The 27212-nt window shown below is 45.0% G+C and overlaps 1 protein-coding gene across 3 annotated transcripts in view; it reads left to right on the top strand.

The window, feature by feature from the left end:
• Positions 1–24995, top strand: part of LOC119171843 (cytochrome P450 3A4) — a 36819-nt gene extending 11824 nt beyond the window's left edge. Inside the window, exons 3-14 of one of the 3 annotated variants that reach the window (XM_075892483.1) lie at positions 303–355; positions 2757–2853; positions 5466–5591; positions 8844–9084; positions 10512–10645; positions 11232–11307; positions 13493–13571; positions 15510–15618; positions 16678–16769; positions 16854–16994; positions 20252–20414; positions 24563–24995. In XM_075892483.1, coding sequence (XP_075748598.1) covers positions 303–355; positions 2757–2853; positions 5466–5591; positions 8844–9084; positions 10512–10645; positions 11232–11307; positions 13493–13571; positions 15510–15618; positions 16678–16769; positions 16854–16994; positions 20252–20414; positions 24563–24658 — 1407 coding nt within the window. In that variant the 3' untranslated portion in view covers positions 24659–24995. The remainder of the gene's footprint in view (positions 1–302; positions 356–2756; positions 2854–5465; positions 5592–8843; positions 9085–10511; positions 10646–11231; positions 11308–13492; positions 13572–15509; positions 15619–16677; positions 16770–16853; positions 16995–20251; positions 20415–24562) is intronic. The other 2 variants (XM_075892484.1, XM_075892485.1) reach the window with 2 other exon arrangements.
• Positions 24996–27212: the final 2217 nt, after the last annotated feature.

The raw sequence follows: 27212 nt of genomic DNA on the forward strand, positions 1-27212 counted from the left end.
TGCTTGGTGAACAAACAGTATGTATTTCTCGTGTTTAACCCATTCAGAGTGTCTCACAAAAGTTTCGATGTCTCTTCTCGCCATTGTAGGTTGACGAAAGCTAGGCTTGGGTGCGTCCGCTTGTTTTCTTTCGTAGTACTTGCACTGTCCTGACTATTACGAAAATTTATGCTAATTTTGGTAGATGCAAAGTTAAGGAGATATATAGATCTCGATGGGGTTTCAGAAGACACAATCTTAAGAGTGTCGGGTGTGGCCGCGAGACTTTAACATTGGCTTTGAGCCTATCCTTTTCGCCGCAGGGGATCACAAATGCCATTGCCGATTGGTGTGAGAAGTACGGAGACGTGTTCGGGTGAGTGCGTGTGCATATATAGCTAAGATTGTATACCACTGAAATATTGCTTTCATTCTCTGCCAGTAATGACTGCGTTACATAGTGCCTTACATATTAAGCCTTTTTTTTACATATTCAGTGCTTTTTACTTTCTAGTTGCTTTTAGACGCAACTTTTTTAAAGAAGTAGAAATAAAATTTCTGAACATTAAAAAAATCTTGATCAATGTTCCAATTTTACATGTTAGCATCACAATCTTAGTTTATGCTCACAGAGAACTTGTTTCTGGCTAGTTAGTATTTATGCTTGATAAACTTATTATACCTGGCGCAATGATCCAAGCGTAAAGAATGTGAGGCGCCAACAACCAACTATTGATTGAAGTACAAGTGTGGGAAAAAAGTTAACTTTCAAGCATGCGCAGTGGCGTGGGAGCGTGACGTCAGACTTTTCATCGCAGAAGTTCTGCATTGAAGAAAAAAATCACAATTCAGGTCGGTGTAGCACAATATAGATGCGTCACTGACACAGGTGGATCTTTTCTTTCTGATTATGATACGCTTTTATTACTTTCCTCGCCGTTCGGTCTCTGTTTTTGCCAACAATTTAAACTTGCGTGAGACGCGGAGACCACGGGCATGAATTACGCTACGGCGGCAGATGCGCACCCCCACTTCTACCAATACCATTGGCATGCTCCCTGAGCCGGTCGTTAATACACCACGATATTTGTCCAATAAAGACTTCCCACTACTGAGGCTACTTTTACGTACGACGCCTTCAGCACAGCACTTGAAAGGTTTCAGTTTATTATTTAGGCGTTCTTGCTAAATAGCACCAGGGATTCGCTGGTACGACTGCGCTAACTATTTCGCATCAGAAAACACAACGAATTCCGTGCCTGCAGTGACCACGTTGATGATATTATGGCTAACATTGGGGTGCCCCTAGAGCGCCAGCTGCGGTATCCCATGCACCCGCTCTCTCACGTGCTCGACCGTCCGATGGAATTCAGTTTTATTAGATGCATTACTCTTGTCAGGCTAACTTGTACCCTCTAGAAATTCCTATAAATAGCCTGCAAAGATTCTTCATTGAAGTCGCAACAAGGCCTCGCCCCAAAACCAACTTCCTCGTCCTCTCCTCTCGTTTCAAGGTTTCAAACATCGTACTATCCGATAAGATTTGAAGCCGATAAGTTTAAAACGTTTTCAGGTATAACGTGGCGGCAGGAAGCACAAAACCGGGTTGATTGGCGAAACGCGGAAGAGGTATACGCCCTGCAGTGGGCGTAGTCAGGATGATGATGATGATGATGATGATGATATATATTAACTTACTTAACAAGCATACATAGTTGAGCAATACAATGGATATTGACCACGCTAGGGAACTTCTATATTTATTATTATTAAGAAAATAATCGCGAATATAAAACTTAAAATTTGGTTTCGTCCAAAACATCCACACAAGATGAATTTTGACATGTTGCTTCTCTCACTGTCTTATTAAATTTGCATTCTTCCGATTGTTTTATTCCTGTTTTTTCTGTTTGTTTGTTCTTTACAAAGGTTGTACGTATAAATCCATTAATCTCTATATTACTTATTAACTTTTAAGAGTGCCGACTGTATCACACCACTCGAAGACTATACACAACTTTAATAGTGACACTCAACAATGACTTGCACTTCCTTCCATTTTCTAATACAACCTACGTTTAGTCATGCGTGCGTACTTGCGTGCGTACTTGCGTGCGTACTTGCGTGCGTGTGTGCGTGCGTGCGTGTGTGTGTAAAAAGAGAGAAAGAGAGATAAATAGGTGAAATAATGAAACTGCTGTATCTGAATTGGTGCCCATATCGCGTTCACGCGACCTGCAAGTGGTGACTACTGACGTTTTAATGAAAGCAAAGGCTAACAACGCTGTTGGAGGATAAAGATCTGTCATGTCATCGTAGAATAAAATCAAGCCATGCACAAATCTGATAGAACGAGGAAAAAAACCTACGTACGAAAATATAAAGATACATTACTTTCTGCAACACGCCTTTATTTTTTTTTCACTAAGCGTGGAAATGGTTAGTACATATGTATTGGCAAGTGGGGTAATTCTCGTAGTATTGTACCAGTGCATCTTCTGTGCAGTCTGTATATTCATTTGACCCTGCCTATAACGTCCCTATTATTGCCTTTAGATTTAACCCGTCCTCAGTAACACAAAAAAATTGGGTGAGTTCATATAAAACTGCAGGGTTGCCAATACCGCCTTTTATTTTGAGCCACGTATATCGCACCGCCCATCAGTTATCAGTCCGTCTCACCGCTTGTAACGATCCTTCGGTGTTCATCAAATTAACCCGATTTGAATTCGGTTCAATGCCAAGCTGAACGTACTACATTTCCGTTCCCTTTGCAGGTTTTACAATGGAGATGTGCCGACGCTCGTCGTCAAAGATCTTGATTTCTTGTCCTACGTGCTGGTGAAAGACTTCGGCAACTTTATGAACCGAGGGGTAAGCGAAGCATGTTCACTTCTACTGTTGACAGTACAATGTCTCTATTTTTTACTATATTTGGAATTCTCAAGCGTATGCACTCGTGCGAGAGGTTATAGTGCACGTTTACATGGCGCGTTAAGAAACCGTTAACCGTTTACATGGCGCGTTAAGAAAAACTATTCATACACTATAGGTAAACCTTTCCTGTACAGCCCCCGTATTCTCGACAAGACATAGAGGATAACTGTAGACCTGAAAACAAAGGTACAAAAAAATGCAAGTCCACCGCAATTTGATCGCAAGTTGTAAATCCAGTCTAAAATACAGTGAAGACTCTAGGAACAATGCCTCTTCAGAGCTTCATCCAGGACAGGTCAGTTTCGGACCGCATCACGCTAGGCAAAGTGGCGCATTCGGGTTCCTTCAACGTGCCACCATGACGCGTCTTCGTTGTCACGCGAAGACGACAATTCTGTGCAAGCTCAGTTAAAAGTAGCATTAAAAAAAGCGACAGTTTGCTTTGACTACATTGATGGGAGCAGGGCATCACTGCATATTTGCGGTGATGTTTGCCACTTGTCGTAGAAAGAGAATCATCATCGTCATGAATCGGTGCATGCTCTCTTCATCCTCTTCATCTTCACTCACAGAACACACCGCTGAATGGTCCAGTGTCGGACGCAATAACTCTAGTGAACGAGAGAAAGAAGTAAATAGAAAGAAAGGAAAGAAACCGAGAACAAGATAGAAACGCACAGAGAAAGCATACACATGAATAGTATAATACGGTATAGTACTGAACGTGGGAATAGAGGTGAGAAGGTAAAAGCTCAGATGAGCGAGGGGCAATTCGGTACTCACCAGCTAAGCGGTACCTTGCCTTGCGCGAGTTGGTGTATGTAAGCTGCTAAGGTTAGTCGTAGTATACGTGCGGCCTATCGCATATGTACGTACCACTGTGCGACCTGTCGAAACAAAAAAAAAACTATCATCGTCTTAAACGGCTATGTGCCACTAGAAACTCGACCTTCTCTGCTCTGAGAATAAACGTAGAAATAAACTAGCAACGTCTTCTACCTAGAAACAGCATAAGAGCAACCTGGTTAGTCTTGAGAATCGTCTAGTTCAGCTGTTTCAGGACTTTTGCGACTTAGTGCCAGTTTCAATTTTTTGTTTAATAAGTCGCGCCCACCTATAACGATGTCGGTTTTAATGGTATCTCGGTTTTAACAATGTCTCGGTTATAACTATCAGAAGCTGCTGCACCGTCAACCTTTATATATTTTCTATAGTGAAACAAACCCACTTGCCCCACCGTGGTGGTCTAGTGGATAAGGTACTGGTCTGCTGAACCGCAGGTCACGGGATCGAATCCCGGCTGCGGTGGCTGCATTTTCGATGGAGACTAAAATGTTGTAGGCCCGTGTTCTCAGATTTGGATGCATGTCAAAAAAACCCAGGTGGTCAAAATTTCTGGAGCCCTCCACTACGGCGTCTCTCATAATCATGTGGTGGTTTTGGGACGTTGAACCCCACGTACCAATCAAACAATCAAAGAAACAAACAAACCCACTTACAACAATCCTTGCAGGCCACATTGTCGGTTATGAAGATTAATTATGGCTGTTTAGTGTCCATTACAAAACGTAGCGGGTGCCCCGCCGCGGTGGTCCAGTGGCTAAGGTACTCGGCTGCTGACCCGCAGGGCGCGGGTTCGAATCCCGGCTGCGGTGGCTGCATTTTCGATGGAGACGAAAATGTTGTAGGCCCGTGTTCTCAGATTTGGATGCATGTCAAAAAAACCCAGGTGGTCTAAATTTCCGGAGCCCTCCACTACGGCGTCTCTCATAATCATATAGTGGTTTTGGGACGTTAAACCCCACATATCAATCAATCAATCAAAACGTAGTGGGTCACGAAATCCTTCGAAGACGGAAATTGTAAATTCGAGCTACTGAAAAGGCATCCACGATCCCAACTTGCCGCCACGTCTCTTCGGTGTGCAATATACTTCACCGCAGCACAACGATTAAGTGCTGTGAAAAATCTAACTGTCAAAATGCGCTTTGCCGCGGGAGGGGTGGTGGTTTCTGTTAATGCACTTTCGGAACTTCGGTAAAAAGTTGAGACTTCGAATAATTTCAGCATCCAGAATTTTAGATGTTGCATTACATTGGTTCTACACAGCTTGTGGTGGTCGCATGAAAGCGTAGAATTTTCGAGCATGTCCGAAAAATTCGCAGCCTTGTTATTCGTATCGCCAATGCCTGTTGGCATATCCAATGCGATATTATAGTTTTCTTGCAACAGCCTGCCACCATATTTTGCTTTTCGTCGTGCAACCCGTTTATGGAAATTATTGGTTGTAACCATGGAATTTCAGCAGCACATCAGTAATGTTATAACTGGGTTCAACTGTAGTACCTGTGTGTGCGCGCGTGTGTGTATGTAGTTGTCAGTTTACCAAGCTCTTGTTCACATGTATATTAGCGTGTGCTGTGCCAAGTCCACTTAGCTTATTCTAAACGACTTTTGGCTCTACCCCCTCGACAGCGCTGTTGTTATTGCTTCTGCCGTAAGTTTCGCTGAAGACCCGCGTCATGCAGCGATGTAATTTGTATGCGCAGACCACAATGCGCACCGACCAGCAGCATCCACTCCTGAAACAAGGTCTGCTGCACGCCCGCGACTTGCAGTGGAAGCGCACCAGGAGCGTCACGTCGCACGCCTTCACCGCTGCCAAGTTCAGACAGGTACGTCGGCTGACTCAAGGCATCTGCGCTGAAGCTCGTTGAGAGTATCAGCCTCATTGACCCGTTTTCCGACCCTCAACGAGATCATTTGGTGCTGAAGCCCATCACGATCTTGGCGCTTTTTTCACTTGGCGCTTTTTTTTCAGTCATACATCTCCCGAACTCGATTTAGCAGTTCCTTGAACTATTGCGCCGACAAATTCGAGTGCAAGCGGTCAGAGAGCGGGACGTGCATACAGCTAAACTACGTCAACCACATGCATGCACTCTTCACAGAGTTAGACGATTAAGTATTTAGAAGATAGTATACGACTCGATGTAGAAGAAAAAAAAACGCACCAAAATAATCACCTCAATGTCTGCAGCGCACAGTACATTTAACGAAATATAAAACTATTACAGATGCATTAACGTACATAAAACCAACATTATAAACAATACTTGATCTTTGGACTATATGCAAGGTTCTTAATAATGTTTGCATATGGGATACAGGTGAAAATAACCTGGACGTGCAAAACTACTATGCAGACCATTGCTATGCGGTGTGCCTGAAAAATCTGCCACACAGGCGCAGTGCCTTACGCTAATAATTATACCAATTTCGCACAGTTTCCAACCCTTTCTAAATTGTTGATTTTTGTGTAACTGGGTTGGAGGTGACGTTACACCAACCTAAAACCGCAAATATTAGCAGTAGTTTGTGAGACAGGCTTCATTCGTGAGTCTCTGGACATTTTTGTATGCATTATGCGGAATGTTGAATCTCCATCGCAAACTCGCATTTTGTTTTTTTTTTACCTTGTCTTCCGTTCCCTATACACGATATTTAACGCGACCTTGTTTTCGTACCGCGCGCAGTTGGGCTTAGTGGCGGACGTCGTTGATTGATAACGCATGCAAAACAATGTATCTTCTGCGGCACTTGTCGAAAGCAGATAATATTGTTTTCTTTATCGTCCAGTCTCGTCTGCGCTATTTCCTAGGGAAGTCCGCTACAACGTCAACATATATCGAGTGACGAATCATCCTTATCCGGCAGATACGGTAACATGAATGTAGATTAACATACCAATGAATGTCAACAAGTCACAACGTAACAAGAAAAGGCCAAAGGCCTGCGACGCATGGCTTTTCAACTATATAAAGGGAACGGCCAAATCCCTGTGCCAATCCAGTTTTTCGTCCTCAACTTTGCAGCGCAGCCTTTTCCTGCAAATAGATCTGAATGGCAGGAAAAGGGCGCTCAGTGTCTCCAACAGTGCCGCAATACGGGGTTTAACACAACAAAATCATGATGATTATAAGAGACGCTGCAGAGTAGGGCTCCGGAAATTTTGACTATCGGGTATTTTTTTATGTGCATGGATATCGCCCAGAATACGGCCCTGCAGCAGTTCCCCTCCGTCGAAATGTGACCATTGCGGCGCGGATAAAACCTGTGACCTTCAGAATCAAAATGAAGGCGTATTAACACATATGTTAATGTGTTATTACGCCGTTTATATATGTTAAGAAACAACGAACAATTCATGTGGCTGATGACTATTTCCTGGCATAGCTCGCAAGGCACAGGTTCCGTGTTTGGCGATATAGCAAAATATCTCTATTTGTGATAGACGTAGTGTAGGCCTTGCACGGTGTGTTTTGTCGTTATGTCGTATTAGCATGAAACTGAATTTAATGGGCGTGAACTCTCTCAAACATGAAGTTTCCTAAATATACGCTAGAGGAAACTCTGGCGCTAGTGTCTATGGGAGCTACAACGCACGACGCTTCAGCGAGCATGGGAATGATGGGTAGTACACGGATTTGTCTAATATTCGTACTTCCGATCCCGTGCGTGTTCGTGTGGCTTGGAGCTGTTTTATCACGAAACAAAAATCAGGAAATGTTCAGCGGTTGCGCTTCACCACCTTATTCTTTTAGGCTTGCCGTTTCAAAACGGGTCACGAAGTTCAAGACGGTTTATTCTTTCCTTCGAAACTAAACCGAAACACAGCAATAAACAAAGCCACAAGGGCAGTTCGCCGCCCACACGTGCGAAGAATAAGCAAATCTACGTCATACCCATAATTCCTATGGTAGATGAACGATCGCAGCGCCAGTGTCCCCTCCAGTTAATTTTAGAAAACTCTATGCTCTCAAAATACGGACTATCGAACCGACAAAACATGCCTCGTGAAAATGCAGGAAGCTTGTCGTGAACAAGACCCGCGCTGTGGAAGTACAATGAATACGTGCACGTTTCACCGTTATATGCAAAGTCCATATATGTTGGCAAAAACTCGACCATTTTTACAGGAAAGCGTTTTATGCCGGAGCCCACCAGGACGTCATTGACGTATTTCCTTCACGGAAGTGACGTCAAAAAACACTCACGATCAGTAGATAAAAAATTCTGCCAAGGGAGAACCCATGACCTCTGGGTCCGTGGCAGCAAATGCCAGTCATGCTATCCTCTGCGCCATAGTCACATAGTTTGAACCATTCAAAAATACGCCTTTTATGTCTACCAGAGTCCTCTCAGCGTTCTTGGTAAAGTTCAGTAAAGCATCATGATCGTGACATCCCCGATTAGTTCATCCTTCAACGCGTCGTTTTTATATAAGCGTGTAGCTCACACGGCGCGTTTCTAAAAGGAGTATGTGCAATTTCTGTCAACGCCAAACCCCGCCCCCAGGCAGTGATCATATAAATATACCCCAAGCGTCAGTGTCACTCATAGCATTCATCCATACAAAAAAGAAAAATAGTTCTGCAACGCATAGAGCAATGCACCTGCTTCATCTGGATTATCTTATAGATATAGTCTGGATGTACTGAGCGTTCGCCGCTGACACTCGTCGTGGCCGGCCAACAGACAAGACACAATGCGCACTGAATTCCCCTCTGGTCTGGCCGTGGCGCGTTCAATAGCTCCAACATGCCGTGACCTTATAGCCCAAGTTCAGCGTTGCGCACTCAGTCGCATTCTTCTGGCTGTCACACCACTCTCTCGAGATAGTTCCGTACTCACTTACGACCACAAGGGTTTGTTTTGAGATGAAGTTATAACTAAGCGTCAGCGTGGACGCATCCACGTTAAGCGGTGTTATAGCTGTCGAACAACAATAGACATTGTCTAGGCTCTCTTACATCAATGTACAGTAAACATTAAACTACTGTAAGGGCGCGTTTTACTTTTGTCGTTTACCGATTCCTATGACGGAGGGATAAAGCATTTTTGTGTTTTTTTTTTGTTTACTGCAGGTATTTCCACACCTGGACGACGCGAGCGACCGGCTCCTGGACCTGCTGGTCAAAGCGGGTGATGGTGGTGAGAAAGAGGTCGCCGCCTACGAGCTGTTCAAACCACTCGCCATGGAGTACATTTCCCGTGGCAGCTTCGGTATCGCAAACAACTTTCAGGAGGCCACACAGCACCCACTCTTCCGTATGGCCGTTCAGGTGCTTCCAGGAACCATGACCGGCCCCATGCACATGATCGCCCGTGAGTCTCAACGTTTTTTCGTCTTGGCAGGTAGACCTAATGTAGCATATGCACGGTGCGCACGATGGACTAAATAACTTCTGTTGGACAAAGTCTACGAATCGACGACTTCCATTTGCAGAAATGCCATACGCAGGTCCCGGTTATGGCGTCACATGCCGATGACAGCCTAACAGCGCAGTATATGTATATGCCAGTTTGCTATAGAGGAAAAATAATTTTGTGAATATACTGCCCAAATACGCTCCCTCATTACAATGACGTCACGACACCATTCAAGTTCATTCAATACAGGTACTCGGATACTATCTTCTTGTACGAGCCGACGCAGAATTGTATTGATTTCTGAAAGTGTTTGAGAGAGACCTCGCAAAGGTTTCTCTCCTGCTACATACTTATCGTTTTATAAGCTTCCCTTTCGTTATTTTTTTACTTGTTCTTTCTTGAAAAACTGCTGCGTAAATCTCACTTTCCTTACCCGAAATTCTCAGAAATTCTCCTTTAGAAATCTACGTATGCGTGCTCCAACGGGATTGACTTCTATTGTTTTCCCATTCATATATTAACTATTTTTGTTGTTTATTGTATCGTCTAATGACTACGTGCCAGACCACTCGGTGACAATTTATAACGAAGCTTAGATTACCAATGACGTGTAATTTAATTGGCATGTTTTTTTTTTAATATTGGAGTGCTATGATCATCAAGTAGTAAGTTATCCGTTTTTATGTCATGCCTAGCAAACGGAAGCACATTCGGGGTAACCGGAAGTACTCCATGAAATCGTCCAAGAGCAGTTCCTCAACACGCTTGACGAGCAACCAGGGCCAAGAGAAAAGAGCGTCGTTCCTTATGGACTCCATGTATCCTCACCGTCAGGTGGCACCACAGTGGGAACACTGGCGCCATCTCTATTTGGCCCGTGTCTCACGGCAAAAGCAGCTCAGAAGACGTGCAAGCATCATGCGGTGAAAACACCCAATCAGAGAATTCGAGAATCCCTATTACGCCACATTTATTCGAAGGCTTCGTGGCAAACATGCGACAAGTATAAATATTAGGTGTTGATGATGAGCTGGAGTTATCCTAGAGCAGCGTTAGAGTTGTGTTAGAATGGCGCTGTGGTGCATTCTTGGGCAAGTAGCGTAAGATACGAAGGCACAAGCACTGGACAAATAGAATAGACGAGTGCCTGTTTCTTCGTACTTTGCGCTACCTGCTCAAATGTGTTCTTACCGATTCGCCCAAATTCAGTTCTCGTAGAAACTATGGTGGCGTTGTGGAGTTGTGCTATAGAAATATTTCTAGAGTAGCGACATATCAATGCTATTTGGTTGAATGTGGAATATGTAGAAAGTTGTCTGACTCTCTATATACCCGGAATAAGTTATAGTTTACCATGCTTACGAACCTTTTCTGTCTCGCAGAGTGTACGACGACGTTGCAAAGCATGATGGCTCCATTGTTTTGGCTGAACAGCAAGATTGGCAGCTTCACTTACGATCGCTTTGCGAAGCTTGCCTACCAGGCCGTCGACGTCAGGCGCAAGAACCCACTGCCCGTGAGCAGCACATCTACTTCTACACTTCTTTGATTTTTTTTTTTCACATGACGAATTTTCGAATCATTTACGATATGTCAATAGTCCGGGCAAGGCTGTATGCCGTCGAGTTGTCACATTGACAGTGCATATATATGGGTACCAAAGTGCATACAGCCTGACTGTTATGGTTTTATTCCAAGTACGTTAGATTGAACGCCAATCGCGCTAGCATATGTCACAAGAATCCAAATAGGAGAACACGATGGCGACACGACAAGCACGAAGCGGCTGCATATGTTTGTTCTCGTCCGACAAAAGAGCTGCTAAAATATATAATTGTTGGACTTCCAGCATCGATGTCTGCCTGTCTCTGTTTCTACAAATATGTAGAGTTAGATTCAGCAGATGGGATTGCATTTTGACTTTCTCTTTTTTTTTCTTGCGAGTTGTCGCTAAAGACACCATCCTAGTATTCTGTACATGGTGTTGATATTCAATAAAGAAGTGACCTCAATGTCGTATATGTTGAAGGGGCTCTTTTTAGAAGTAATACATATATATTAACTTTGTTATACTCGTTTATTTCACTTTTAATTTTCTTCAGAATGGAAAGAAGGACATCCTGCAGATACTTCTAGACGCTGAAACCGAAGAAGAGGTCAAAGATGAAGTTACCAACGGTAGGTTAAACATGATGAGGTTTTTTTGAAACACTTTTCACCTTTTTGATATCAAGCATGCTGGAGGTGCCTCTTTACAAAAAAAAAGAAAAATTTTCCGAAAACTTCTTTAATTTAATGCCCACAAGTCCGGTTCTCATACAACACCTCAAGGCTGCCCAGAAGGCCCACGATGCGGTGGTGCGAGGCTGGGCCTCCCCGTCCGGGAGCGGCCCGTGATCCAACCACCGTAAAACAGGGGTGGAATCCTTCAGAACCCCAATAAAACTTTTTCATCCATCCATCCATGCGTGCTGGAATGTTGAATATGGATACGCATAACGCCGTGTGGTAACTTGACACACACAATGACCCTACACATTAGCATATCATACAGAACAAATCCTAAACATGTATACAAAAAAAACAAAATACATCGCCAACAAAGAATTTTTTTCCTTGACTCTAAATTTAGTATCAAAAAATAAAAATGTCATTGAGTTGCGATTAATACATTTTTTGTTGCCATATGTGTTGGCTGTCACTCCTTCAGCATAGTCAACAAACTTTTTCTTGTCTTGTTTCACAGCCTCGATTTTGTTTAGCACCCGGGTTGACCAACCAACAAACTTTCACCAGTTTTCGCTGTACGGAAATTATGACATCGGATATTTTGCACAATTTCTTTACACGAAGCGCAATTGAGTGAATGTAGGACATTGTTACGACTCTTTCGCGCGTGTTCAATGCGCAACACTGAAGGAGTGGTTTAGAAAGTATATATGTGGCGCAATTTATATAAGATAGACGTGGCGCTGTCGAAACGACCGGTTAAAGGAGCACAATTATAACGTAAGACGAAAAATTGCTGGACCCCTCGGGATTACTACTGTAGATGTACGCTTTTTACTCTGACATCGTGCATAATTATACGTCTATGTATTAGATACACCTGCGCACACTATCTTGAGGCGTTTGTTTCAAGTTCTAAAAAAAAAGTTATTTGTAACTAGTGGCCACATTCTGAATGTTATACGATGTACAGTGTCAATTTTTATGAAAGGGGACATAGGAGCGCGTGGCCTGCGCAATCCGGCGGCTGCTGGCAGTGTGTTCAAGTGAGAGTGATAGCAACCACAGTCTTTTCACGTCATCTCGCGGCGAGCAAAACAACCATTCGTTGCTGTTATGGAAGCAGCGCCAAGATTGCGACCCCTCTCCCCCTTCAAGGCGATTACGCGAGAGCTGGTAAGTTCGACGTTCTATATAAGCAATGAATGGTTGTTTTTCTCGCCATGAGATGGAGCGAAAAGAGACTGTGGTTGATTGATATCGCTCCCGCTTGAACGCGCTGCCAGCAGCTTCCGAAGCGCGCAGGCCACGCGTCGCCGCGTTTCCTTTCATAAAAATTGACACTGTAGATACCTTTTGTATTTGTATTTTGTATTTTGCGCTAATAATATATATATATATATATATATATATATATATATATATATATATGCGCCGCGTGTGTGTGTAGTTTGTTTATTCATTGTTTTGTCATCATTCTTGTTCTTCCTGCTATAATCCTTCGACGAATTAGTAGTATTTGTAAATGGATAAATAAAATTAAATTAAATAAAATTTGTTGTGCAATTGCGGATGCCAACCAATCTGTGAAAAATTCTTCGTCGTGAGAAAGAAATGGCCATAAACTGGCGGGCGAGATAATTGAAAAAGGCGAAATCGCGCACCTGTGTGACTTGTGCGTATTCGCATGGCGTCAGTCGACCTATGCAAAAGAGTTTCCTTGCTCATATGTTTGTATTTATTCTGCCAGAAAATTCGATAAAATTCATTATTCGTTGTTTGGGCGCTCTGTTGTGTGGATGCCTTTCATGCGTCCCGTCGGTTGGTTGCGCAATACAATACTGCGATGCGAATGGCTATTTACCTAAAGAACGTTTCCGGCTATCCAAGCACGCTACCAGTGTCTTGTATAGCATAGTGCGGCAAAGGGGTGAAAAAGGAAAGTGAGCGTCAGGAGAGATGCGAGGGTGAAGAGGAGGGAAAGGAGAAGGGTAGAGTAAAGCGACCGAGGAAGAAGCCGCGCATATTGAAGCTGAACGTGCCACTCAACGAGGAGCGGCTACGTCGCTGGTGCTTTTCTGAGCCAACCTTAGCGCGACGTTAGTGCAAACTGACCCCAATTATTTTTTATTAGTTTCAGGTCAGTTGAAAGTCGACAAGAAGATGTCTTCGACGGAACTCTCTGTAAACACGGCAATGCTTCTAATCGCTGGGTAAGACAACGCGCAGCCTGTGTAACTATTTATCGCGATTATTCGCGTGAGTATGCGGCACTCATCTCTCAGTCCGTAAAACGCCGCCAAGGCAGGATTCGCATCCCTGCACAAGGAAAACGAGGCAACTTGATTACTAAGACGAAAACCTTAGCAGCGTGGTATCTCACAGGGTCCCATAGGCACTCACCTATAGACGACAGCATAGGCGAAAGCAATCTTCTCTCAGTCGATGTATTTGCCTTGCCACGCTACCCTCCGAAATCCTTCAGCGCCGAACGTTGTTCTCATTGCCTCCGGGATTAGAGACACCTCAACTGATTTTTCACGGCCTCTGTGATCGGAGAACCTTTGTCAAAGCTACGATGGCGTGCAATCACGCCACTATCATGTCAGCTCCTCCGAGTGAGTGGCGTCTGGAGAGCGAGCAGTTTGCTATGGCGTCATCATGTGGCGTCGTCATGACGTCACATATCACCGAAAATTGTGCTGTCATGAGATGACGTCAGTTCATGCTCAGCACACTAGTAAGTGCACAGAGGTTTTTTCGACTTCAAATTTAACTTGCTACTGACTTTTTCAAACAGGAAGAGGCGTAATTACCTCAGCAGAAGTATTCACCGCGACCACGCCTGTGGCGTAGTGTTCAGTATCGCGCTTCTGTACTCTAGTCGCTTACAGTGTAAAGTCAAATACGTAAGTCCTGTTCTGAGTCGTTGCACTACAAGCAACAAAAAAAAGCTTGCACAAATTGTATTGCGCTCGCTCATTTTAGGATGCCATGACTTTCGCGTTTTCAAAATCGTTAATTTTGTCATGTAAGCATGTGTGCAGTTGGCTTTGTGTCAAAAACAATGTTCCCGTAAATATAATCAGAGACCTTGACAGCAGCAGCTAAACGAATTTCTTAGTGCGCTTAGTGCACGTGCACATTCGTGGATATGAAGTATTTACGCTCCGAAAATTATCAGCTGGCAGGATCTGCTGTGGCCTTTCGGAAGCGCAACGGCAACATGGTTGTACGGGTGGAACTTAAATTTGTTCTCAGTTTACAACTAACTGTGTTAACCTTCACTTCATATCATGCATTTGAAATATTTAAAAAATTGTTTTATTCTTGTTCATCTTGTGCGCGTGTGCGCTGTCACTCGTGTGTGCGCGTAGCATCACTCACTGTATGCACGCTTACACATTTGCGCGCGTGTTTGTGTGTGCGCACGTGTATTTGTGTGTGCTAGAGAGAGAGAGAGAGAGAGAGAGAGAGAGAGAGAGAGAGAGAGAGAGAAGAGACGTCATGTCACAGTCAGTTGGTCGGTCCAAATGTTCGAGAGTCAGTTAACGAAAACTTGTACGCATTAAAATTTAAAACCAAATGTGCTTCTGGATGAAATTATATTGCCCAAATATAACACTGCAGTTTGCTAGTGCGGTCTTAGTCGGCTGCGCTATCAAGCGGCTAAGCATTGCGAGAATAGCTACGGCCCAAGACGCAATTGGGGCTGTCGGGAGGGACTCGACACGTAATGAATGCGTTAGCTCACCCTGCGATAGCATGCCAGCGCACATCGAAACCAGCTTTTAAGGCGTGCTCATTAAAACAAAACAGTTTATGAAATAATGCTTGCCTTATTTAAGGCCTCAGTGGGTCCTAATGTTTATGGGTTCAACCCCTCTGGAACATATATGCGTTTGTTCTTTGTTTTCTCAAACTGTGACACTTGTCAGTTCGCATTTTTACCGTTTCATATTCCTATTCGCCTATTTAATCTTTTTCTTCGTTTGACAGCCCGATTATTTCGAACGTGCAACTGAAGCATGCTTATGAGGAAATTCTTGCCCCTAATGAGGTTTCTAAAAACCTGTGCAACAAAACCTAGCCGGACAGGAGGATGGTGGCATGGTCTAACTAAATGCACTCTGCATGCTGTCCCGTTCCAGTTTTGGGACGACCTCCGTGGCTCTGAGCTTCGTGTGCTACATGCTCGCGAATCACCCCAACATCCAGGAGAGAGTCAGGGATGAAGTGAGGCAAGTCAGGAGAAAATATGTAAGTGCACATAAATAGTGTTTCCATTATCTAATGTGCTCGCATTTGCTTCTGGCTGAAAACAACAAAAAAAAGCTTTGAAAGAAAGTATAGTAAAAAAATTTGAAAGGAAATGCTAATCGACAAACGCGTGTTTCTTTTCTCCTAAAGTTAGCAAATTTCTTTCTTGCTTGTGCTGTAGAGTTGAATTTCTCTAGTTTCTTGACAATAGAAATTTAAAGGGGAAAATGGTTACAGTTATGTTTAGAGCCCGTGTCAAATGGCTGTGTCAAATGTGCATTATCATGAGCTCTCCGGCCGAAATAGAAAAGCTACTAGACATTGATGTTCCTGTGATTAGTTCAAAAAGGCCGCCCTATAAAAAAAGTAGTTTCCCAAGATCCCGTGAAAAAATAGCAGCAAAAAAAAAAGCATTCTAGACAGCAAACTTAAAATTTTACTTCTAGAATTTCTACAGAATGCTATCTACGGCGATTTTTTTTAGTTTACCATCTTGCTTTTGGTAATTTTCTTGCTTGGACCTGAATTGCATTTTCTCACGTTACCTTTATCGTATAAGCAGTATATCATTATTTCTTTAAGCTTATGTATCGTTCATATATTTATGACAAACTTCAATTATGTGGTTTCTGAGGAATGAACATTTTAAGACTTACCATGTTATAATTTCTCACCTACATTAAAATAATCTGCATGCGCTTTCCATTGAGATTTTGGCGTTATAATGGAGTTGAAATGTCGATAACCTTTCAGTTCCGATGTCGCGCATTTCTTTCAGAAATGACTCGGATATAGGATATAAGTAAAGCCTGCTTTCATTTAAGTGACGACGAAAGTCGACACCTTTTTCAAACAACTCTCCAACCTTGATTTATGTTTTGTCACAGTCCCGGCCTCTGCGGGATACCAAATTTCAAAGTTTTGTCGCAGCGACCCGCTACCTGATGTCAGTTTAAGACCCCACCCTATAGCAATACGACATTCCGTACGAACTTAATATGTGAAACCATCTAAAAAACGATTGTTGTTCGCTGTCCCACTATAGTAATGTCGATGCAGGGCACCCTGGACTACACGGCGGTGGCGCAGGGCCTCAAGTACCTGTCCTGCGTGGTGGATGAGACATTACGTGTATTCCCTGTGGTCGTTGCGTGCGTATGATTCATCTAAGACCCCACCTGTAAGGCACCTATGTTGAACCGCGTCGTTTAACAATGTGCTATACTCGACTGCAGGTTCACCACTCGGTCTGCGCGAGAAGGCTTCGAGTACAAAGGCGTGAAGTACAGCGCCGGCCTGAGCATCATGTCTCCTACCATGGTAGTTCAGAAGGATCCCAAAACATGGACCGAACCCGAACGCTTCGATCCTGATAGGTACGGAACATCCCTTGACCTGAGCCCATGGGTATTGGAATGGGGGCTGCAAAAGGGGCAATAGCCCCCAAAAAGTTATAGAGCTGCACGCGGGCTGAATTTTGAGAGCCCGGCCCGGGCCCGCTGATTGCGTCTAAGAACCGTTCGATGCTAGACGGCTGTGAGACCGCCTGGCCCAGGCTGGCGTACGAAAACAAAGGCCCGGGTCCGGCCCCGTCCATGCTGACAATATGAAGTTTTTCTGCGGAGGCAAAATGTCGTTTTCCAATAATGTGGCACTTTATTCAACATAACAAAGTGAAACGTAAGCAAATGACACATGTGAAAGTCGGCACATACATCGATTAAGAGTTGTCCTGCAAAAATAAGCTATCCAAATGATTCAGGCTTCAGTGAAGTGCGGCGCACCTGCGTCGCATATCCCGACTAACTGAAGGTCTGTTCGCTGCTCGCACTGCGTAATAGCCGCAATTACCAATATATCTTTTCTGAAGCTCATATCAAGCTTGGAATAGTTACTTGTTCTTCCAGAAGTTTAGAACGTCAGGTGCAGGAGAGGGCATTATTCCGTGGTATAGATAATCACAACGCTTATCTTGTGTGACTTCACCCTGTCCCCTTGATTTCGGGAGAGGCACCCCAGGAGAGGGCATTATTCCGTGTATAGATAATCACAACGCTTATCTTGTGTGACTTCACCCTGTCCCCTTGATTTCGGGAGAGGCACCCCAGGAGAGGGCATTATTCCGTGGTATAGATAATCACAACGCTTATCTTGTGTGACTTCACCCTGTCCCCTTGATTTCGGGAGAGGCACCCCAGGAGAGGGCATTATTCCGTGGTATAGATAATCACAACGCTTATCTTGTGTGACTTCACCCTGTCCCCTTGATTTCGGGAGAGGCACCCCAGGAGAGGGCATTATTCCGTGGTATAGATAATCACAACGCTTATCTTGTGTGACTTCACCCTGTCCCCTTGATTTCGGGAGAGGCACCCCAGGAGAGGGCATTATTCCGTGTATAGATAATCACAACGCTTATCTTGTGTGACTTCACCCTGTCCCCTTGATTTCGGGAGAGGCACCCCAGGAGAGGGCATTATTCCGTGGTATAGATAATCACAACGCTTATCTTGTGTGACTTCACCCTGTCCCCTTGATTTCGGGAGAGGCACCCCAGGAGAGGGCATTATTCCGTGGTATAGATAATCACAACGCTTATCTTGTGTGACTTCACCCTGTCCCCTTGATTTCGGGAGAGGCACCCCAGGAGAGGGCATTATTCCGTGGTATAGATAATCACAACGCTTATCTTGTGTGACTTCACCCTGTCCCCTTGATTTCGGGAGAGGCACCCCAGGAGAGGGCATTATTCCGTGTATAGATAATCACAACGCCCATCTTGAATGACCTCACCCTGTCTTCTCGATTTCGGGAGAGGCACGCCCTTAAAATGGCCATTTTTGTTTTCTTTGCTATGGCGAAAAAGAAATTTCGGTGGTGGAGGAGGGAGCAGGACAAGTGCCTGGTGTGCTACCCGCTGGCTACACCCCTCATGATCGAGTAGCATGTGAAGCAGCGCATGGGTCGACTAAATATTCCGTTCATCACGGGCACCGTGTCCGATATTAACGCGCCCTTGATAGTGGAGCACACCGTGAATTCACTGTAGTTTCTGTTGCTGTTACGCAGCCCGAACTTTTGTTGGGGCACGCCACGCGGGCTCGTCGCCACGCCACGCGGGAGCACGTGGGGTCATCGCGCGTCTGCAGAATAACGTTCTCCGATGCAATCACGTGACTGAGGAGATGGTGTGAGGGGGGAGGTTACAGCGTCCTACCCAGCCCGTTACACAGGCTGGAACGCGCTAACGCGTGGGCGCGTTCTGGCAGTGCTTGGGCTAGCTGTTGCGCACGCGCAGTAAGGGAGGTTACGCACATTGGATTGAACTTCGCATCTTAAAAAAATGGCGATCACTTGCAACAAGCCGCGCAAGGCTTGACACACACACGCAGACGCACACACACACACACACACACACACACACACACACACACACACACACACACTCACACACCCGCACACAAAGAAAACTGGACTATTCTGAAGACTGTCTGCTCCTACAGCACAGAGATGTTCGAGTTAAACCAGGCAGTCACAGATACGACGTTAGCCAAACTCCAGAGTAAATAGCCACGAAGGGCTTGATATGATGGCTTGTTGTGGGAAAGAAGGAACGACTGATGCGGAACCTGTTTCATGCACTGTGTATGCTGTCTGCCTAAGTCAAAGACGACTCAATGCAGTATCGCTCGGTTTCTCACCATGAGCGTCAGCACGCGAAGTAGGTAGAGGACTTTAGCAAGTTAAAGAACTACGGTACGCAATTAAGCTATTGTATGACGATACCGACCCTTTCCTGGTCATCGACCGTTTGAACCGGTGGAGGCACCCCAATACCACACAACTTTCTTTCTTTTTTTCAAAAATTACAGTGGCGTCGTCGTCACGCCTCAATCCTGTCTGTCAGCCTCCACACTGTTCATGAGACACCTGTCGATCAGGGAACACTGTCACTACAGCTAGTAGCGGCATAAGCGCAACGAGCGGGAAAGGAGGGACATCATCGTACTTCTTTTACGTACTTGTACGCATACTATCTTACATACTTGGAGTCTTCGGCTCGCCGCCCACTCTTCGCAGCTCTTTGTTGGGCTAACTGTTTGGTTGGTTGGTAAGAACTTTATTGGAAGACTGGCAGAGCTTTCACCGACCGGACCTTAGGTCTCCCGCGTGGGGACGCCAAGACCTTGCCTGACCGCCACCTCGTGGGCCTGCTGGACGGCCCAGAGTTGGTCACCGAGGCTAACTGTTGCCTTGTTTATTTTTTGTGGAATGGTGATGAATAGTGGGATTTATCTGGTATGTTGCACACGGACACGTATACACGTGAGAATGAAGATAGCTCTCGGCGATTGACTCACACGATTTGCTAAACAGCTTTGCTGTTAATGATAAGTTACAGCACAGAAAAAAACGACGACAAATGGACAAGAAGAAGATGAGTGCTCGTCTCCTTCTTGTCTCTTTGTCATCCTTCTGTTCTCGCGCTATAACTGTCATCATGTCCTGGCAACTAGCCCGAACCACCACACTTTGCTGTTAAGGCTCAACGAAAGGTTCGCCTTGACGAATAAAGCTACACGGGCCTCATGCTTTTCAGGTATTCCAGTGTCGCGACCCTTTTTCCGCGCAGATTCCTGCCGGAAAATGTGGCCCAACAGCACGGCATGGCGTACCAGCCATTCGGTCAAGGGCCCCGCAACTGCATCGGAAAGAGGCTTGCGCTTATCGAGATCATCTACACGGTGGGTCGCATTGTGGAACGCTTCAGCCTCGAGCCTGGTCCTTCGCAGAAGGTGAGTGCGACTCGCACGACACGTGCGCGCTTTCTCTCGCCTCGCCTCTCTCACTCACGCCACCTTTTAAAGACGATAGCCTTTCTTGGGAAACGTGGGGTACTTCAACGCAGACATTTTGGTCTGTCCGTCTGTCTGTCTGGCCGAAATCCAACCCCATCCGCAGCGTCCGCCAATATACATAGTGTTCATGTGATGTCACTTCCGCCGTTGTCGCCCTCTCCCGCCATGTCTGGGTACCTCCCTGGGTACCTACGGCAGTTCGCGTGCTGCAGTGCGATTCGGGGGGGGGGGGGGCTCGTTATCTGTTGCTGTGTACGATGTTGAAAGAGAAGCACTGTGGTTTTGGTTGTCGTACTTTAACGAGCTCATCGGATCAAGAAGGCCTCGTTTGTTCACAAGATTCAGGACCAGAAAATCAAGATGCGCGACACGGATGCCAGCCACCGCGTACACCGGCTGCCCGCCACGACCTACGAGGGCCCGTTATCTCGCTTTCACTACAAACACCACAAATTGCGTGGCCCAAGTGAAAGCCCAAAGTCTCTCGAGCCGCAATTTTAAGAGTCGATGAGCGAAGCGCCGCAGCTCCCATCGAAAACGAGTCGTACAGAGCTAGGAAAGTTTCCAGGATATATAATATTAATATTAATATACTGCTGTGGCCCACGCCATCAAAGCAGCAGCATCCCCCCCCCCCCCCCCCGAAGAAACACCCCGAAGCTCTGCTCACTCTTCGGGGACTACTAAATCAACTTGCTGCATTAGCAGCCCTCAAACTTGCATCGTGAGGCAAAACTAAATGGGCGCATGCACGAGGAGACAACACGGCAGCGGTAGTCCACGGAGTCGGTAGGTACCCGGGCATGGCGGTGGCGCATTTCGGAAGTGACGAAGGGGCGCTGCGTGACGCACGTGCACACTATGCTCAAGTTTCAGCGTCCATACTTGTGCGATTGTCAATGAAAAATCAATTAGTGTGCATATCTGAGGCATAATAACAACATGTAAATATTCTCTATGTGTCTCTTTGTACTAGAGAAGGCATACATAAGTAATTCTAAGGACCGTAGCGTTTATCACGCTGCATGCGCTGACAATGCAACGCTATGCACAAAAAGGCAAGCGTTCCCAACGCTTTGATAGGGTAACTACAATGCCCCATAGCCCCAGAACACCTATATATACTACCATTTCCCCAGCTTTGCTAAGACAACACGGTGGTGGTGCCTACCCGTCGCTTTGCGTTCTACACCTTATCGACTCCGAGACAGGCGCGCACGCCATCGTTTTCGGAGATGACTGCCAGATTGCGCTCGTGTCTCGCATGCCTCGATGCGCTCGTTCGCCTCTGCTGCACGCATCCAGACACTCAAACGCAGCGCTTCCAAAGTACAATTCATCGATTTTCTCGCGCAGAACATCAAATGAATGTTTTGTTCACTCTCTCCAGACGCAAGACAATGTCGTCTTTCACGACATTTATCGTGAAACATGCAGATACGGGGCCAATTTTTTGCATGTGTGGCACTGTTGCGGTGTCCAACATGAACCCCATTATAGTAAAGGAGAACCACCCTTCATCGACTGCGTCCTTCCTCTCAACCTACGCACCCGCCCGCTTGCCTTGCTGTTCGGTCAAACAGTCTATTCTGCCTTAAACCATACCCTAATTCTCTTGACAGGTGATGCGTTGAAAACAATAAAATTGAAACGACATGAATGAAGGGACGTCGCCTTGGCCAAGAAAGCTGATATCTGCGCGCTGCTAATTGCGTTGAATTTTTCTCTTTCAAACGTTTGTCTTTGGCCATGTTTTATGCTAATGCAGGCCTTTCTACTTTCTTTTTTTTTTCCTACATTGAGCGCAGCAGCACACGCCCTCACACTAGGACACTTTTCGAATAGATATTTTATACTAATTCTATGTTTTTTTTTCTATTTCTACCCCTACGGTCGAGTTATTCACGCCAGCACCAGCATATCTCAAAAGCATGTCACAATTTCAGTTTTGTTTTGCCTCGGGTCAATAACATCGTGCACTCGCCCAACGTGATGCCGTTTCCGAATTTCGCCTAATTTTATGCACTGCGTGCAATGGCTATTCATTCGATATGTATGCATTGATTGATATGTGGGGTTTAACGCCCCAAAACTACCATATGAATATGAGAGACGCCGTAGTGGAGGGCTCCGGAAATTTCGCCCACCTGGGGTTCTTTAACGTGCACCCAAATCTGAGCACACGGGCCTACATTTCCGCCTCCATCGGAAATGCAGCCGCCGCAGCCGGGATTCGATATGTATGCAGCTTATTGTGCGTACACGTACACTTAGTTGCCTGTTGGTAGTTGCCAGTGACGCTTCCTCGCACTTATAAAGATAGTGTCATTCTCGTTATTTCAGTATAGCGTCCCACCACAATCATATTAGATTTATCTTTTCTGTGACTGATTTCGGTGTAATTATCCGCAGGATGCGATTGGTGACAAGCTTCTTTTTCGCAATGCATTGAAATTTGTCCATCGCATGTGTGCATAAATAGGGGGAAAATATCATTGACTGAAAGAGGGCCGTTCATATATCCTTCAACAAAGTTGTTAGTTTCGTGGTTCTCGTGTTTACAATATCCCTGTATGCAATCCTTTATTATTTTTAGACTGGTATCGGTCTTTGGTTCTATAAGAATACTTCTTCTGTGCTTTTTTTTTAACAGTGCAGCTGCTTTCCCTTTTAGTGCGCCATATAATGCATACAGAAATTATCATCACCAAGAAACGATGCTGTCTTCGTCCTCTTCCATCTTCTCCTTCTTATATATATAAAAAAGAAACATGTGCCGATTTGTGCTGCGTGGGATGCAATAATACTGTTTGTCGATGGAACGTAAAATTCCGTAACACTAGGCACGTGCAATTTTCCCGCCAGAATAAGCAACACTTGCTTCGTGAAACGTTCACGCAAAATTCACTTAGCACTGGTCACGAGACAATTTCCCGATAAAATCACGTAAACCTATAGTCACGTGACGCATTTCGTTAAAATCACGTAGCAAGTCGCGTTACGTGTTCCCGCTCAAATTATATAACACTGCTCACGTGACATGTTCCCGCTAAATTCACTTAGCACTACCACGCGACGCAAAACCACTTAACACCACTCACGGCCCCGCCGCGGTGTTCTAGTGGCTAAGGTACTCGGCTGCTGACCCGCAGGGCGCGGGTTCGAATCCCGGCTGCGGCGGCTGCATTTCCGATGGAGGCGGAAATGTTGTAGGCCCGTGTACTCAGATTTGGGTGCACGTTAAAGAACCCCAGGTGGTCTAAATTTCCGGAGCCCTCCACTACGGCGTCTCTCATAATCATATAGTGGTTTTGGGACGTTAAACCCCACATATCAATCATCACCACTCACGTGACATGCTCCTGCCGGGTTTCGTCCACGTTTCTCTTCCCGTTTGCGTTACAATTGCATCTAACATCATCCCCTCTACAATTGGCATTGTTGTCAGTTAGTTCTATTAATTATAGTTTTAGCAAGTTGCGCAAAAACGGTATGAAAGTACACTACCATATGACGGTACCGCTCCTCCTTTTCCAGTCGTTGACAATTTGCCAGTGAAGGCACCCCAACACTACAAAAGCTTTTTTGAAAAATTACTGTGGGCTTGTCGCGCCTCATCGATGCCTGTCAGCCTATGCATTGTTAACAAGACACGTGCCGTGTCCTTCGGGGATGCACTGTCACTGGAACTGGGAGCAGCAAAAGCACAACGAGCGGGAAAGGAAGAGCGTTACCGTGCTGCCTAACCATATTTCCACACCTGTTAAACCTCTCCAATCAGCAGTTACTCGACGGACTTTCCATGGAGGGGACGGAAAACGAGCAACCGCAGCCGATGGTTTTTGTTTTCACATCAGTGGAAGTGCTCTGAATATTGTTAACCATTTTTCTACCGTGGAAAGTGCTGTGTGTCATTGCGTTCCTTAGCAGACGTACGAGCCGAGAGCTCTTCGATGAAGTCATGCATGCGCCGTATACATACACCTCCGCTTTGGCTGTCCCTGCGGGTTTAATAGATACTAAGGGTCACTGATGATACTCATTTTTTGCCAAAATTTAAGCGAGGTTGATGCAACCGGTTTCAGGAAAACCTCGAGCTTCGCTTCTACTCAATGGTGTGCGAGCCTCGTGAGGGCCCTTGGATCAAATTCAAGCCCATACCGGATGAAGAGCAAGCCTGAACATCGGAGCCAGCAGAATCAGCATCGTTTGCATTCACCGCCACATGAACTACCTTTCCTCCACATACGCTCACAAGATTATTTAAGGGTGCACAGAACTGTGCCCAAAAGCACTGCATCACAAAAGCACTTTCACACTAGACTACATCGCATTACACTGTACTAACTGCTGTTACAATCAGGATAACGGGCTTGCCCAGGGTACCCTGTTAAGGGAAAGTTACATTGCAAGACCTCCTCCTCCCTTCCTGCCCGCTGGTCGAGTCCAAAGAACATGGTTCACAATTGATAAAAAATAAATAAAAATGAAGCAATGACATGCTTCCGACAATAGCCAGCCTTTGGTCTCTGGCTTTCATGAATACGAAGGGTACGTTTTTGGAATCCTTTCGAAATCATCAGGGCCCTTCAGCCGCTGTTATAAATAAAAACCTGTGTGATCATAACTGAGTAAGCGCGTGGGGCAGACCTTGCGCCATCCTTCCCCCACCAATTTTGGTGATTAGGGGGCGCCATTACCCCCTCCGTGCTCACGCCTTTGATTGGCATCACATCGTGGGCTAAGTAGATTGTACAACTGGTGACGCTGGCAGAACTAAAGCAGGCGCAATATGCGCCACGAATAGCCACTATATCATAAACGCATCAGGCGATGACAGTTGTGAGCTCGAAGTACAATGGAATCTTGTTGATACAGTTGTCACAGGAACCGGAAAATAGAATGCATTATGCAAAAATCATGTTAACCAATAAGGCTGGCTGGCAGCGAAAAAAAATGCATAAGGCAGATAAACGTGTTGCACACTGTCATGTCGACAAGATTTGACTGTACATCGCATTTGAATGACCATGCACATCTACCTTCTTAGCCCATGAAAGAGGCCACATGTCTGTACATTTCAGTCAAGGTCACTGGCGATGCTTGACATCCCCTTTAGCTATGTGAAGCAATGTGTACAGTCGATGTATACAACATTCGCAATATTTGCTATATTTCCACATGATTTCAGGATTCTCCAAAAGAACTTGTTCTCGGAGACTAATTTTGTAGCATACAAAACAAACTTTATTTAATAAAATAGCAACAATAGTGGCAGAGCATGCGAGAGAGCACTCCAGCATCAGCTGCACACATGGCACCATGCGCCGAGGGAAGACCTTGATACAAGTGGATGCCGAGACAGCAGCAACGGCAAAACACTTTGAAAACAATAGACATGGGCCGCCAAGGCCGTGCACATTGTTCTTGTATACGGCTGTCCACACACACACATATATATTTCATACAGCAGAGTACACCTAGTCGGGTTCAGTAACTTGGGCTAGTCAGACAATGTTGCCACACATTCGCACCAACAACAGATAGAGAGAGAACATGTAACAGAATAGAGATTGCTTCAGCGAAATCCATTTGCTGATCAGACCATAGAAAAGGTTCAGGGAATGCTTGCCCTGGTTTTATGTGAACAAGAAAAATGAAATTTTTGCAGCTTTTAATTTATTTTGTCTGTAGTATATAGTACCTGTCTTAAGGAATGGCTCGTTCAAATGCAACAAGTCAACTTAATGTTAAAATAAGAACATCTGAACCAGCTAAATGTAGTGACAATGCCCAGAATTTCCACTGCACTGGTGCAGCTATGTACCAAAGTAAGTATACAAAGAGTATTAGGACATCATGCTATTGAAATCCGACAAGCAGGAAGCTTAAAGACATGGCTAATTCATCAAAATTCACAACATAAGGACACTTTTTCTAATCTTCAACAAAGAGACTGTGTCCTGGCAGTAGCTCAACCAACAAAAGAAAGATAAGACAGAGAAATAAGGTAGTCAAATGCAACAACCTAACTTGGCATGAAAGTTGATGTCTATAAAGCCAGTTTGAAAGTAGCCACAATTTTATTACTCCTGTGCTTTCTGAAAATACTAAAAACTGCATAAAGCTTGCGATATTCCTAATGAAACAGCAACATTCAATGTAAGCAGAACACACCACGACTAATCTTGAATTAGGGTGCGTTGCAGAAAATACACTAATATGGCAGAATGTAGCAGAGTCCCACATGGCAAGTTTAGCTGCCGTCATGATGCTTTGTTTCGTACCTCGCTGTGCTTTTTGTCAAGGGGTGTTTTCCGCCGCGTATAGTAAGATGACAAGCCTCCTCAGCACTACGCAAGGCTTTGGATTGGATATTGCCTGGATTGACCACTGATATTCAGCATGAGACAATCTTGAAGACTAAAAAGAAAGTGTTTGGTGCAATGAAATGTGACTGCCTCCTAATTTGCATTACAAACAGCTGTTTCCAAGGAGCTACCAAAAAGTTCAATGACAGGTTTTCATTAGTGTTCTGCAACTCGTATGATTGGTGCCGAGGTATGTTCTGCTTGCATAGATATCCTCCTGCATAGATATCAAGTTTGTTACTCATAGCCTTTTCATGAAAAATCTGCATGGTCTAAACTAAGGCACCATGCGCAACTAAGCTATGTACAACAAAACTAACTTGTGTTGTAGATTTCAGACTCTATATAAAATTTTTACCAGTTC

The sequence above is a fragment of the Rhipicephalus microplus genome, chromosome 4 (assembly GCF_043290135.1).
Source record: "Rhipicephalus microplus isolate Deutch F79 chromosome 4, USDA_Rmic, whole genome shotgun sequence".
Lineage (NCBI taxonomy): Eukaryota > Metazoa > Arthropoda > Arachnida > Ixodida > Ixodidae > Rhipicephalus > Rhipicephalus microplus.